General features: G+C 51.4%; 2 protein-coding genes across 3 annotated transcripts in view; one reads left to right on the top strand and one right to left on the bottom strand.

Moving 5' to 3' along the window:
• RSRC1 (arginine and serine rich coiled-coil 1) overlaps nucleotides 1-8,421 on the bottom strand; it is a 136,263-nt gene extending 127,842 nt beyond the window's left edge. The window contains exons 1-2 of one of the 2 annotated variants that reach the window (XM_051626764.1): nucleotides 8,404-8,421; nucleotides 1,180-1,374 (exon numbers count right to left, since the gene is read on the bottom strand). In XM_051626764.1, coding sequence (XP_051482724.1) covers nucleotides 1,180-1,367 — 188 coding nt within the window. In that variant the 5' untranslated portion in view covers nucleotides 1,368-1,374; nucleotides 8,404-8,421. Of the gene's footprint in view, nucleotides 1-1,179; nucleotides 1,375-7,093; nucleotides 7,304-8,403 lie in introns of those variants that run through there. The other variant, XM_051626763.1, reaches the window with a different exon arrangement.
• Nucleotides 8,422-9,702: 1,281 nt separating this feature from the next.
• Nucleotides 9,703-14,256, top strand: SHOX2 (short stature homeobox 2). The gene is made up of 5 exons (XM_051626770.1): nucleotides 9,703-9,946; nucleotides 11,059-11,267; nucleotides 13,660-13,717; nucleotides 13,818-13,906; nucleotides 14,005-14,256. The coding sequence occupies exons 1-5, from the start codon at nucleotides 9,703-9,705 to the stop codon at nucleotides 14,254-14,256; spliced, it is 852 nt and encodes a 283-aa protein (XP_051482730.1).
• Nucleotides 14,257-14,843: the final 587 nt, after the last annotated feature.

Below are 14,843 nucleotides of genomic sequence, written 5' to 3' on the forward strand. Positions count from 1 at the left end.
CAGCCAGATCCTAAAAGCAGACACACTAGTCTTTTCTGGATTCAATTGAAGTCAACTGGTCTCCATCCAGCCTCTAATCTCCCTGGCAGCTCTGTCTTTATCTGTGAGATAGCCATGCCTGCACTGGACTGAAGAGATTCAGAAAGCTGCATGTCATCAGCATATTGCTGGCATCACAGCCCATGTCATCTCCCTCTGTCCCCTAAGGGCTGTATGTAGATGCTAAGCAGGAACAGAAGAAAAGGGGGTGGAAATAAACAAACAAGAAACCCTGCCCCCCCACCCCCCAACAGCCAACTTGCCTCTTGTTGACCCACTCTTCTGCCAGTTAAAGAAGATGGGGCAGAAGCAGTTTCATATGTATGTACAGGGCAGCTGGACCCAGTGAGGACTTTCCAGCTCCACTTGCTAACAAACTGAGCACCACCTCTTCAGTCTGACTGCAGGATCACCGCAAGTCAGGCTGAGACACACCCAGGGAGCCCAAAAACTCAGGTGTTGAGAGGGGCCTCTGAGGAAGGAAACATGATGGTAGGCCAAGACAGATTGGGTAGATATATCTCCACAATCTGTGTTCTAAACACCTAGCTGACTACTGTAATCTGTACACAATAAAAAATAGCAACAATAATGGTGAAAATGAACTTTTACGGCAAATTTATAGACCTACTGTGCAATCACCCCAAGCCTTTCTATTGAGAAAATCTACCTTGTTGTCTGGAAAGCCCCACTTGGCTTATTAGAACAGGAAAAAGTAACAAAGAATAGTCTACAACTAGTTGAATGAAGCTACTTTTCAAGGTGGCATTAAGAGATGAACTATTATATTTGCACAAAGATACTAGAAACTCATTATGTAGAAGGGAGAAAAGGAAAAGTTATTTTAGTTGATTGCTTTTTGTTTGGTTTAGTAAGTTACCTTTGGATCTGCATATACACTGGGTTTGTATTCCTGGAGGGAGGAAAGGTGTTTGGGGTTGTGGGGTTTTTTGGTGGTGGTTTTGCTTTTTCTTTAAATGCTAGTGAAAATATGGTCACACGGTTCAGAGCAAACTTAGCTATCAAATCCCAACCCAAAACCACCTACACATTGGATTCAACCCCTTCCAGCTTCCTGCCGTGACAGGCAAGAGCTGGATTTGAAACCAGCTGGAACAGACAAAGTTCCCAAAAATGCACCTTTTCTCATAAGAATGTGAGCGAGACTGGAGATCCCGGGAGCGGGACCTTGACCTTGATTTCCTCCCCGACTTCTTCCGGCTGTAGGTTCTGCTGCCTGAGGAGCTGCTGGAGGACGAGCGCCTGCGGTGCTTCTTCTTCCTCCTGCTTCTGGGCTCCTCTTCTGTGTCCGAGGAGCGACGCCCCATTTTCCAACTGTGTGAACACATAAATCCTGACCTGAGAGAAAGCCTCATGTCCACGTTACCTTGTCATAGACAGGTACATTTACTGTATGCACATACATAAACAAACACAACTTTTTAAATGGTATCATTGCAACGTGTGCATAGAAACCTGTTTTGCATGCAAAAATAAAAATCAAGATATTAATAAGATGTCAATAAACACAAGCTACCAAGGAACTTGAAATTTACACTGTCAGCAAGTTTGAATTAACTTACGGTATCAAATGCTGTTGTCAGTTTTCCCAAAAGATCTTTCACAACCATTTAAACAGACTGATGCACTGATAAAACATTTATATATCAAAACGTATTTTCATTTTAGCTTGTTTTTCAGAAATGTGGGGAGTCACATACAAGATACTTTTAATATCTGATATTCCACATGAGATGCCACAGTCAGTAGTACAGCCTCTTTAATATATTTAATTAGAGTTATAAATGAAGATCCATAATATTTACCCAATCAATGAAACCCAGTCCATTGCTTTCAGCTACTGATGTGACTCACTTGATGTGATTTTAGGTTGGGCCATTAAAAGAAGGCATATTTTTATCCTACTTGCCAGAATGAAAACATCCATTGAAAAAATCTAGAAAGTTATTTTTAAGCTAATTTAGACTAGAGTCAGGCTGATTTTGGTTCTCAGTTTAGATCCATTCAACTTGAAATTGCTTATTTCCAAAATCAGATGTATAAATAATATATGACAATAATGTTTCTTGATTGCTGATATGTTTACTTGGACAATGTTTGCAAGCTTTATTATCAGATTTGGGGGAAAAAAAATGGGGAAGGGGAATTAATTGCTGCAAAGGTTATCATCTTCTTTTGGAACTCTTAAGAGACTCACGTTACTGCTTCACAATTAAAGAAACACTGCCTTTCTTAGCTTTCCAGGTTACAAAATGCACACAACACTGGCTTTCTGTCCCAGCAGTACCAGTCCCACCCACTCAAGACTTGGAGACCCTTCACACACGTCAGCTCAGGGCAGTCAGTCACAGCCCTTCTTCCCAAGAACACACTTATTCCAGGGCTCCCAAGGAAAAACAGGAACTCAGAATTCTATGACATTCCCACCAACAGCTAGATCACTAATATATTTTGCCACAATATCACCTATCTTCAACCACCACTAAAATATTACAAGTCCTCATCTTTCCAGCATAAACACGTTGAACTTACTCTCTTGCTGCATCCACACTTTTGCCCTTCCTACCCCCTTCATCCCCTCAGCAGAAGACCCTGATCTCTCAGGCACAGACTAAAAACAGATCCCAAGAGAAATTCACCACTGAGTATGCTCATGCTTAAATTTACTAAAGGTTTACATGTAAATACAAGTCTTGATTACACTAGATCCTTTGGTCAAAACGCATGACTGAATAAACAAAAACACAGAACCCAAACATGCTTAGCTCCCCAAAGAACAACTCTTAAACCTACACTTTCACCCTCTAGATCCCAAGACAGCCAAAACTGTTCCACACACAATCCTCAGTGCTGCAGTCCTACAATTCACCTAAACCCCCCAGCAGGGACAGGACTGCAAAGTCAATGACTGTGACCAGGTTTCCATGGAGCCTCCCAGGTGGCCACTGTTAAAAAGCAATAAACGCAGAGACAACCCAGCATTTGACAGGATTTGAAGGGTATGCCCAAGCTGCAGGTTTGCCTGTCAGAGACACCTTCCTCCTGTGCTGCCTGAGCTCACCCTCAGGACTGCCAGAGCCAGGAAGCCACAGCAAGCACAAGTCTAAGGGGTTTTCTCCCAGAAAGTGCCACGTGCTGGACCTGCCACCAACTTCAGGAAAGTTTCCGTATTTTATCCAACAATTGTTTCATGTAAAATACAAGACAGTCCTTAAGCACCTCGATTTTCTTTGGTCACTTGAGCTCACTTCCTGCCACCATCAAACCAGTAGCTACATAATCTCATTCCTAGGCAGCCAGATCCCACAACTCTGAGCCATCAGTTCCACCTCTGCATCCAGAAGTGCTTACACATTAGTCACTACTAAGCCCTGCTGCAGTAAATCCCTCTGTAGATGTTCTTCCCTTCTCAATAGCTTCTCTTTGCAATCTAAACATTTTTCAAATATTTGCCTCAAACCAGCAGATTTCTGTGCACCTAAACCTGCAGAATTGTAGGAGGATGAACTGCAATAGAATTTATTTTTTAAATGAAGTTATGCCACACAGATTTTGAAAGAGACAGCAGCAGTATTTTACAGACAACGCTTCATCTCATTTAAGGAACTATGACTTTAATTTACAGTTCTGTGGAGGAATGCCAATTTCTATCAACACACCATCTTGAGCAGTCATTTTCTTTTTTTTTCCCCTCATAGTAAAAGATTTACAGAGCTCCAAGGTACTAACAGTTATTGAACAGTAAAATACAGCTCTTCAAAGATAGAACAATCTTCAAATGAACACGAACCTGAATCTCAAACTTAAAATAAGCTGAACTGCTCAGAAAGATGAAACTACAACACACAGATTTTAAGTTAAAAGCTCACAGACCACAGCTCATGACAGGAAGATTAATGAAAGAGACCAGAGAAACAAAGAGTGCAAAAGACATTTCTGCCAAGATATTGGCCACTTGATGTGGGTATCATTACTAGGCAGAACATTACACTTCAACATTTATATTGTCTGCTGTTTAACTTCTCTTTTTTTTTTTTGTTATCAGCTTTTTCCCCAGTCTGGACATACAACTGAATTAAGCAGCAAATAAAACTAGTGGAATACACTATGTAAATCTCAATCTCGTGTGTCCAGGACCAAAGAGCTACATGCCACGGCCTGTCCCTACCACAGGACAAGCCCTGCAGCAGATGTGCACAGACTTGAGGCTCAGGAGCTGCAGGAGCACCAGGCTTTCCATGGATGAGTTACAGGACAAAGGCACACGGGTGACTGATGCCCTGCACATCCCAGAGTTTCCACTGGAAAAGAGGCTTCCAGACGCAGACTGTTGATCCTGGAGCAATGTGTGCAGCCGAGTCCTACCAGCTGTCTCCTACAGGGGTATCTACAGGCAGCAGACAAACTTGTCTGACAGGCACCGTGTCTCACCAGGGTCTTCAGGCCATCCCTTCAGTACATTACACCTTTTCCTGCACAGACACCTCTCACTAACACAGCACTCGAGAGCAGTCAGTTGTCAAGTCCTGTACCAGGTTAGTGTTCTCCTGGACTGCTGCCTACTCCTTCCACACACCCTTGATCAGACCTGGGAAAAGGAATTGCTACCAATGACTGGCCACACCAGGTGATGCCTGATGGATGGAAGGTTCTGGTGGATCAGCAGTGGTCCATATACCATTTCCACAAACAGGACCTGCAGATCACAGAGGAGAACTAAGATCACCCAGGGATCCTTAATCAGAAAAATAATGAGAGGGGGGAAGCCAAGGCAAATAGAAAAAATTAAGACTCATTATGTAGCATCATGTGCTGAATCTCATGGGTTTCCAACCAGGCTGCTTCCATACAAAGTCTGAAGATCCACAACAGAGACCACAGCAGCTACATGGAAACTCGTGCTAAAGCCTGAGCTGGAACCTATCACCAAATATATCAGCTACTTAAATATTTTTCAGCTACTTAAATATTATGGAACATCTGTCAAAGTCAACATTTTGAAGGCTTGCAATTTGTCTGAAATGGAACAGCTTCTCAATAGTTGGGCCTGATAGATGTTAAGTCCCCATTCTGGGGCTCAGGCAAGCTGAAGTATCTAAAAGGCCTTTGGGGTTTTAACAGTTAATTTTTGTTTCTGAAAACTGAAACTGCAACACTTAGGTTGAGATGAAAACAAAATACTTATTTTGCCAAGAGAAACAAACATTAAAAATGTCAAGCCAACTGCTTACATTTGATAAGTTTATAAACAGTGCTGTCAAGCCCACCTGCAAACAGCAGAGCAACCTCCCACCCTGCATGCAAAACTATAAATAAAACAGATTACATGGAAAACAACCACTTCCCTAGAAAAATCTATTCAAAGAGAGTCAAGTACACTTTAAAACTTAGTAAGAAGTACACACTCATGGATCTGACCTTTTTCAATCTTGTTTCATAGATTCTGAGTGTACAATACATATTTTCAAATGTACATTTCAAATTATTATGGTACTTCCCATAGACTGTAAGCAAATAATGACACTTGGTTGTTTTTAATAACAGGCTGTTAGCCCATAAACTTCACTGCAGTAGGCTACACCTTGAGCACTGCATCCAGCTAAACTATACAATCTGTAGTTAACATCATCAGCAAGGAGTGATGGAGACAAAACAACCTCTGCATTTGTTTTAGCATCAAATCCAAACAATTTACATGGGTTAGTTACTGAGAGACTCTGATTATAACTGACTTAAGTAAACACAAACCACCTGTGCTGTTTATGTAGCCTCTCTGCAAGCAGCATCGTTGCAGAAATTCTAACCATTGATGGAAAACACACTGCAACCACCTCAGTGCCCCACTCCTGCTAAGCTGTGCGAGTCCATCCACAGGACAGAATCAACAAGATGAGAGCCTGAGCTTCAGCCAGGAAACGAGGCTAACTGAAGGCAAACGTGTTTTAAGTCCTGCACAAACACGCTCGCTAGCTAAGAAGTAGGAGTCAAGGTGTTACTAATAACAATGCTGTTGCCCAAGAAAAGGGAAACCACAAACAGGCAGAGGGCAGAAGTCCCTCAAGCTTTTGTACATGTACAGCTCAAAGATTGTCTTTGCCCTGCCCTACAGTTCAGAAAAGATAAGGTGGCTGCTCTTCCAAGGGCAGCCGCTGCAATTATTGCTGCTGATTATACACACCTGGCGGGTGGTGCCTCTTTTCCTTAGCCAAGTTTCCAGACAACTACAGGAGGAACACCTGAATCACATCTACCACAACTGGGCACCTCAGAAGAAAGGCTAAAGATCAAAGCATCACAGGAGTCCAGTTGCTTTCTTGCAATGTCTCCCATAGGAAGAAGAATCCACAGACACCAAACGTATCAGAACATTGTTTTCTAGTTAAAGAGTGTCCTTTCACAAACACATTAACAGTATTTTTCAAAGTCATTAATTCTGAACCAGAGGAAAGTTTCTCTGAATTCAAGATGATGCATGACCAATTTGTTTATAATAACAGCATTCCTTAATTCAGCTTCAAATAGGTACAACTCAAAGTGTGTGGGGAAAAAACAGGCAGCCCAAGGAGGTATCAGGTGGATGTCCAGGACACCAACAGCAAAGTGGAGACTTGAAGTAAGGCCTCAAGCCCTAGCATAGTGCTCATCTGCCTCTTGCTCAATAACTCTTAAATCTCCAGACTGGCCTTCCACCACATAACTGCATTTTCCTTACTTCAAGGCAATGAGAACTACAAACACTCCTAGTTTAGATCAAGGCCAAGTTAAGTTCACTAAGGGCATTAATCAGCACTTACTCCAATAACCAGCTTTCAGAGTATCCTTACAGATTAAGTAAGTCTATCTGAACTTGATGATGCAGCTTTTAGTATTTGTTTTAAATCGAGTTATAAGTAACTTCCTTAATAACAGGCTCAAGGATCCTGCTAAATCACTTAAAACCCCACGTTTAAAATTTGCCTCAGAGCATCAGAACAGCTGAACTGCTGAAAAACGTTTCTTCCCTACATGAAATAAGTAACAAAAACGCAAATACCTCAAACGCCTGCTGAGAGGAACAGCCCATCAGAGACACAGGAAGCCAAACTGTGCACCTTCTTTACCCACGGTTTCACAGACCAGAGCCGGGAAAGCAACACTCTGCGCAAATAACTTCCTCTGATGGTTCTATCAACTGGAACACGGAGCCCAGGGGCAGGGGGCCCCGCGTGCTCCCCCCGCACGGCAGCTGGGCCCTGCGGGGACACTGCCGGGGAAACAGACACCAACCGCCGAGTGCCCCTCGTCAGTTTCCACCGGGAAACGTGACGAGAGGCAGCAGGAGCACAGCCCCGCTCCCAGCCGCCTGCTCGGAGCTGCTGCTGCTGCCACGCACCCCCCGCACCCCCCGCACGAGACGCTTCTGGCCCTGGGGTCACCCCCTCTCCTCAGCCGGCCGCGCCGCACAGCCCCGAGCGGGCGGCAGCGCCGGGAGGCCGGGACCGCCGGCAGGAAGGCAGGAGGCCCGGGAGGGGAAGCGACCCGCAGCCCCTCCCCCGGGAGCCCCCGAGCCCCGCAATCCCGGCGGGAGCCCCTCAATCCCGGCGGGAGCCCCTCCCGGCTCCCCGCGGCGACCAGGCCTCGGCGACGAGCCCCCGGCGTCGTCATGGCAACCCCGGGCAGGCCGGGCCGCAGCCCGGGGAGCGGCAGCAGGCCCCGCAGCGCGCCCGGCCCCCGCGGCGGCGGCCCGCGGCCCCCTGCCCCGCGCCCCTGCCGCGGGAGGGCCCAGCGCCCGGCCCCAGCGCCTCACCGGAGCGGCGGAGCGGCCAGAGCGGGCAGCGGAGGCCGCGGCGGGTCGCGGCGGCCGGTTTGAGCGCAGCGCGCGGCGGGCAGGCAGCGCCAGCCCAGCGCCGAGCGGCGGCGGGCGGGCAGGCAGCGCCGCCGCGCGCCGAGACATCGATCAGCGCCAATCCCTAGATCCACCCCCCCCCCACGTGCGGCGGGGGGCGGGAGGGCCGGGCCGGGGTCCTGGCCCCGGGGTCCCGCCGCCCACGGGGGGCCGTGACGGCGCGGGGAGCGCGGTCCGCAGCGTGACAACGCGACGAGTTGCTGGGACGCTGCCCCCGCGGCCCGTGCTTTCCCCGCTCCACGGGTGACGGGCGGCGTGGGGAGGGGGTCCTGGCTGCAGCTCGAGGTCATGCCCGCGGGGCCGTGTTTCCTGGCGCGAACAGTCGCCCCCCGCGGCGTGGGCACAGCGCCGGGACACCGGACTGTGCCGCGGGGAAGGGGTCGAGCTCGGATCCCCCCTCCCCGACCCCCGCGCCGGGCGACGCCGAGAAACGCAACGAAACGTCTAAATATCCTTACGCTTAATTCTGTGATTTGGACGAATTTGGTGAGTTTCAGGCGAGTTCCCCAGCACGCGCTCCCCGCCGCAGGGACGGCGAAATACCCGTGAGGATAAACGAAAACCTGCGAACGGAATTGCCGCCGGTGATCGTCTTCCCGGCCGGCAGGACGGGAATGAGCTGATCCCGTTGGGACCCCGGTGTCCGAACCCCCTCGCCCCCCTTCCCCGCTACCGAAAATGCCACCTGGGGCAGACCGGGGCCGGTTCACCGGTGGTGGGACCCGCTTTGGTGCCTGAAACGGAAAAACCAGTAAATCGTTGCCTATCGTGGCGGAGACGTGTACAATTGGACCCGAAGAAATGCTAAATCCATCCCCGATATCCTACCTGCTCCAGTAAATAAACGCTCTTTTCTGTAAAGTCATCTTTCCAAAGGTCAAATGAAAAAATCAATGCACAAGGAAAAGTTAAACAATTGTGAATAATTTATTAGAACGCCAGCAAAGGTGTAAAAGAGACGAGTCCTGTCAACAAAAGTACTGACTTAATGGGATTTAAGCGACGAAGGAAAAACAATATTAGCAATAAATAGAGTAATTCGCTCTAATTTGATGCCTCAATCCGCCGGATGAGGAAAAAAAACCCCAACCAGCACGTTAAATGATACGGCTGTGTTTGTCACTGCCAATTAGCCGGTAATTTATTTGCTGGATTTGGGGCGTCCACGGAGGAACTTTTTTCGCCTCCCCCGGGGACGGTAGCAGGACAGGCTCCCGGTGGGGATGCGCGGGGGGCGGCATCGCGACCCTCGCAACTCCAGCGCGGGGGGTGCGAGGGTCGCGGAGCCGCCCCCCGCGGGGCACTGCGCGGGCGCGGAGCCTCCGCGCATCCCCCACACCCCCCCCCCCGCCTCCCGCCTTGGCCACTCCCCCGCAGCTCCGGCCCCTCGCCCGGGACCTGGCGCACGGACCCCGCGCCTAATTAAATTAATTAGGGGCGCAGACGCTTCGGCGGGCGGACCGGCGGTGGCCCTGGCCGCCTTGCCCCCGCGGTGGGGCGGTTGGGTTCAGGCAGAGAAGGGGGTTCATTCATAGAGCTCGGAGGGGTGGTAATTCTCCGGGAACTAAGGGGCAGGCTTTGCAAAGTATAAATAGTGCCACTTCAATCGCGACGTCTCTATCAGACCCCGAGAGCCCTGCACGTCGGGCGGCACGGCTCGGTACGGCCCGGGGCACTCCCCCAACCCCCCCAGCCCCCCCCCGGCCCCGTGGATGCTCGCCCGGGGAACCGGGGCAACGCGCCCCTGAGCCGCGGCCATGGAAGAGCTGACGGCGTTTGTCTCCAAATCGTTTGACCCTAAAGCGAAGGAGAAGAAGGAGCTCATCACCTACCGCGAGGTGCTGGAGAGCGGGCCCTTGCGCGGCGGCGGAGGACCGCGGGAAACCGGAGGGACTGCGGCGGAACCGGGCCGGGACGAGGCGGGCAGCCCGCGGTCCCCGCCGCGGGAGCCCGACGCCACCGAAAGAGCCACCGAGGCGGCCACCCCCAAGCTCAGCGACGGTAACAGCGGCACCGGGGGATCCCCCTTTTTCCCTTCCCCTCCTTCTTCTAACCCCCCCCCCCGTCGGGGTCGGTAGGCGCAGAGCGGAGGGTGATCGCGGGTGGAAGGGGCTCGGCAGAGATGGGCATTAATGAGCGGCTTTCCATCTTTTCCCAATTACGGGAAATATGCGGCCAGCCTCGAAGTTTACATTAAAATATTTAGGGAAGGATTTAACTCGCTCACAACGCGAGCCGCTCCTGTTTAGCATCCCGCGGGAAGCCGCGCTGCCAACGAAAGCCGGGACACCCGGGCCCGTTCGTTTTTCCGCGGGTCTGCGCTGATCGGCCGCGGACACGCGTGGGGCCGCGCTGCCGCCGCTCAGCCCCGGCCGGTTCCGCGCCCCTGCCTTCCTCCAGCAATGGCCCGTGGTTTTATTCCGTGTATTTTCCGCGGCGATGGCGGCGGTGCCGGTACCGGGAGCTCGGCAGCCGAGGCAGGAGGGCGGGCCGGCCCCGGCGCTGCGCGGGGACCCGCGGATCCCCGCCGCCCTTTTGTTCGGACCAGCGTTGCCGGCGGAGAGGCTGCGAGCACCCCCGGAAAAGGGCTAATTAATAAATTTGCTCTAACGAACGGGGAGCGGGGGGCAGGGCCGGGCGGGCAGCCCCGCCGCAGGGGTCCGGCAGGGACCCCCGAGCACGGCCCGGGGAGCGTCTCTGGCGGAAAATTAAACAACGAAAACAAAATCCCCGGGAAGGAGCGCGCTGGGATGCGGAGGGGCCGCGCTGGGGAGAGCAGAAGGGACCTGTTGCTGCGGTTCCCCCGGGCGGGCAGAGGGGCTGGAGCCCTCCCGCCGGCCAGGGTGGGGGGCTCGGGGCAGGGGGCGGCCCGCTGGGCCAGCGGTTACCGGAGCCGAGCGGCGGGGGCCCGGAAAGGCATCGGGCGAGGCGGGCCTAGCGCGGCCCGGACACACAGGCCCCGCTCCCGGCTTGCCCCAGCCCCGGGGGGCTGATGCCCGGCTCCCTCCGGCTGCAGTCGCGGAGGGGAGCGGAGGGTCGGGGGATGAGCTCCGACATCCCCTCTGCCTCCCCCCCGGCCCCCCGTCCTGTCTGACCGCCTGTGTCGTGCCCAGTCTCCCCAGAGCTGAAGGAGCGCAAGGAGGATGCGAAAGCAATGGAAGACGAAGGGCAGACGAAAATCAAGCAGAGGAGGAGCCGGACGAATTTCACCCTGGAGCAGCTGAATGAGCTGGAAAGGCTTTTCGACGAGACCCACTACCCGGACGCCTTCATGCGGGAGGAGCTGAGCCAGAGGCTGGGGCTCTCCGAGGCCAGGGTGCAGGTAGCCGGGCTGCGGGGCCGCGGGCTGGGTGTGCGGGGCGGCAGCGGCCGGCTCGGGGAAAGCGGCGGTGCCCGGTCCCTCCGCTCCCGACACGGGCTGTCAGGGATAGGAGAGGGCTCCCCGCCACGAAATGCACCCAGAAAATCTGTAATATCGCCTCCGCGGGCTTTCTTGTGGTTTGGGCTCTTTGCAAGTCCCCTGCCCCTCGCTGTGTCGCGTTTTATTTCATTTCTGCATTTATTTGATTTCTGCCTGGGCTGTTTCGTTGGCGGGGGCTGCGGTCCCTCTCCGGTCGCGGGGCTCACCGGGCGGGCGGACCAATTAACTTTATAGATGTAGTGACCATAAACCAAATTAGGAACCGCTAAGTGGGGGGAGGTTTGAAAGAATCAAAATTTACAGTCAGTTTCTCGTCGTAGTTCTTAAATCTTGGGGGAAGAGGCAGGAAAACAGCGGAGTGCACAGAGCGGCTTTGTTCGGATTTATGAAATACAAAAGTCTAGGATAAAACCCGGCTATTTTAAGCGTTCTCCCGCACCGAGGAGCCCCGGCTTCCTTTGGTTTAACCTGCGCGTTTAACCTCGGGCTGCCCTCCCTCAAGTTGTTTTTCTTTTTTTCATAAATCTGTTCCTGGGCTGGTTTCTGCGAGTTTTGTCGGGATGAGATGAAGAGTGAGGAAGGGTCCTGGCTCTGCCTGCCTGGTTAGGGGGGAAGGCAGCTCCTCAAACGAGAACAAATGTAGCTGCTCCGGTGTATTTCCGTTCTAATAATAAAAGAAGAGAAAATGATGGTCATTATCTGTTTGAACACATGGAGCAGTTTTAGGCCCCTAACATCTGCAGCTGTTAGAAAGTATTGCTGTAACAGATACTCCCCCTCAATCTTTGTGCTCGTGGTCCACCATCTGCACCGAGCCATGCGCGCAATCCTTGGGGGTTTTCCCTGCATCTTGGAATAGGGTTCAGGACAGAAACTGAGCGCTGACATCGAACGGAAAAGAAGTCACAACGAGCAGCTTTTGTCATCACAGTCTGACCCACAAAAAAAAAAAAAAAAAAAAGCCAAACCCAAACAACAAAACCCAAAACTCCTTCGTTTTCCCTCTTCCCCGTTTTTTCTTCCTATTTGCGCCCATCAAATCTGAACAAACCCAAAGAAAACAAAGTTGCTGGGCTTCCACTGGGCGCTGGGAAGGGAAGAAGGGAGGTGCTGCAGCTTCTGCGGGCGCTTGGCTCGACAAAGAGCGCGGCGGCGCAGGATCCGCGCTCCCGCGCTGCCAAATCGCAGGCTGCAGAGTAACTTCGGGAGATTCACGTATATTAAACCCCCGTTCCCTCGAAATCGTTCCGGAAGAGGCTTTGCCGTAATATTTTGCCTGGCATCTGCACAGATTTGTGAATTCTGGAACATGTGTTTCCCGGGCAGGCTGAGGGCGAGCATGGCTGCTGGGCAGGTTTCCCTGGGCTGAAGGAAATGACAGGGCGGGGGAAATTCGCATTTATATCTGTCTCTTCAAGTCAGACCTCAATAAAAGATTATTTTAAATTTTATTTTATTTTTCCTTTGGCCGTGGGGAAGGATTGCTTGGCGGTTGTGGCTCCGGAGATGCGGTGCAGGGGTCTGTCTTTAGACAGGCATGTTTTAAGACGCGCCCTCCCTCCTTCCTCCCCTCTCCGCTCTAAGTGAGCAGAACTTCATTCTGGAAATTTATTTCAAAAGATTCCATGTCCAAAATTAAAAGTATGTTCTTGTGTAACGCGTGGTCTTTTCTGTGGAGGCAAATTAGATTATCATGATAATGAGATAATTATTCCGCTTCTGTGCTACACTTCACTGCACAGAGGAGCAGAGAAATTCTAAACTTCTTTGTAGCGAAGCTTTTATGATAGTAATTACCACCCCAAAAAAAGTCACTTAAACCTTTTGGTGTTTAGTTTTTCCTTAAGATAAAGCTAATTAATTTATTTATTAATGAGCACGGTCTTCTCAGGCCTGACGGTGCAAACATCTAAACCTATTATCGTCAGTTAGTATCAGATATCAGGGGGCGATTGGGGTCTTCTGGGATTCTGATGTGGAAAGACTAAGCGGGGGCTTCAGGCAGCGGTTCCTCTGCCACGAGCATCTGCAACCGTCCGTTTTTCTGTGTATTTTGACTCTTTTCCCCTCGTTTCCCTTTGCGTTTCGGAGCTTATGAGCGGGGGCTGCCCGGGAGGAGGGAGCCCAGCCGGGTTTCTTTGTCTGTTCGTTTTGTTTGTTTGTTTGTTTTTATCCTCGGTGGGTTTATTATTACTGCTTTGTTGTGTTGGTTTTTTTCGCTTCGCGGTGGCAGGGCGACCGTGACACCCGTGTGTGTGTGTGTGTCCCCTTCCCTCCCCTTCTCTCCCCGCAGGTCTGGTTCCAGAACCGCAGAGCCAAATGCCGAAAGCAGGAAAACCAACTCCACAAAGGTAGCGGGGGAGGAGGGCAGGGGGGTGATGCGGGCTGCGGTCGGACACGCGTGGCGGGCTCTCCCGCGCTGACCCCCCCCTTCCCGGCTGCCTTCCCCAGGGGTGCTGATCGGTGCCGCCAGCCAGTTCGAAGCTTGCCGGGTGGCCCCGTACGTGAACGTGGGTGCGCTGAGGATGCCCTTCCAGCAGGCAAGTGGCTGCTTTGGGGCGTGTGTGTGTGCGCGTGTGCGCTTGGGGACACACACACACACACACACGACACGCGTGACCAATCCCTGTCCCCGCAGGTGCAGGCGCAGCTGCAGCTGGACAGCGCGGTGGCCCACGCACATCACCACCTCCACCCTCACCTGGCCCACGCACCCTACATGATGTTCCCCGCTCCCCCCTTCGGGCTCCCGCTGGCCACCCTGGCCGAGTCCGCCTCCGCCGCCTCCGTGGTGGCCGCCGCCGCCGCCGCCAAGACCACCAGCAAGAACTCCAGCATCGCCGACCTCCGCCTGAAGGCCAAGAAACACGCTGCCGCCCTGGGGCTGTGACCGGGCTCTGCTGCTCTTCTTGGTTTCTTTCGCTTTTCCTTTTTTTTTTTTTTTTTTTTCTCCCTCTCTTTTTTTTTTTTTTAATAAAAAGACCAAAAAAAAAAAAAAGGAAAGAAAAAAGAAAAAAAAAAAAAGAAAAAAAGGAAGAGGGAGAGGAGAAACTGACGGGAGATATATACTTATTTAAAGAATTAGAGGAACTAGACGCGCAGCTGGGAAGTTCACAGGTTTTGAAACTGACCTTTTTCTGCGAAGTTCACTTTAATACAAGAAATTTGATAAGAGAGGCGGGCCTCCTTTCACGTTGCATCAGATACTTGAGTTTAACAACCAGGTCTGGAATAGCGACAAAAGAAGAAAAAAGAAAAGAAAAGAAAAAAAAAAAACACGGGAGAAAAATGACGACAAAGAAGAAGAAAAAGAAAAAAAAATAGGAAAAGAGAAAAGAGACAATGATTTCTCTGCGAATTTCTAATGGGAAACTGTCCGGGATACTTCCTCCAGCAGCATTCCGGGTTGCATGTATTTGTATTTCATTGATGGAGTCCTTTGATTCACTTGCACTTCACCCTCATCTTTAGTAGAAA

Source organism: Apus apus, chromosome 8, assembly GCF_020740795.1.
Source record: "Apus apus isolate bApuApu2 chromosome 8, bApuApu2.pri.cur, whole genome shotgun sequence".
Classification (NCBI taxonomy): Eukaryota; Metazoa; Chordata; class Aves; order Apodiformes; family Apodidae; genus Apus; species Apus apus.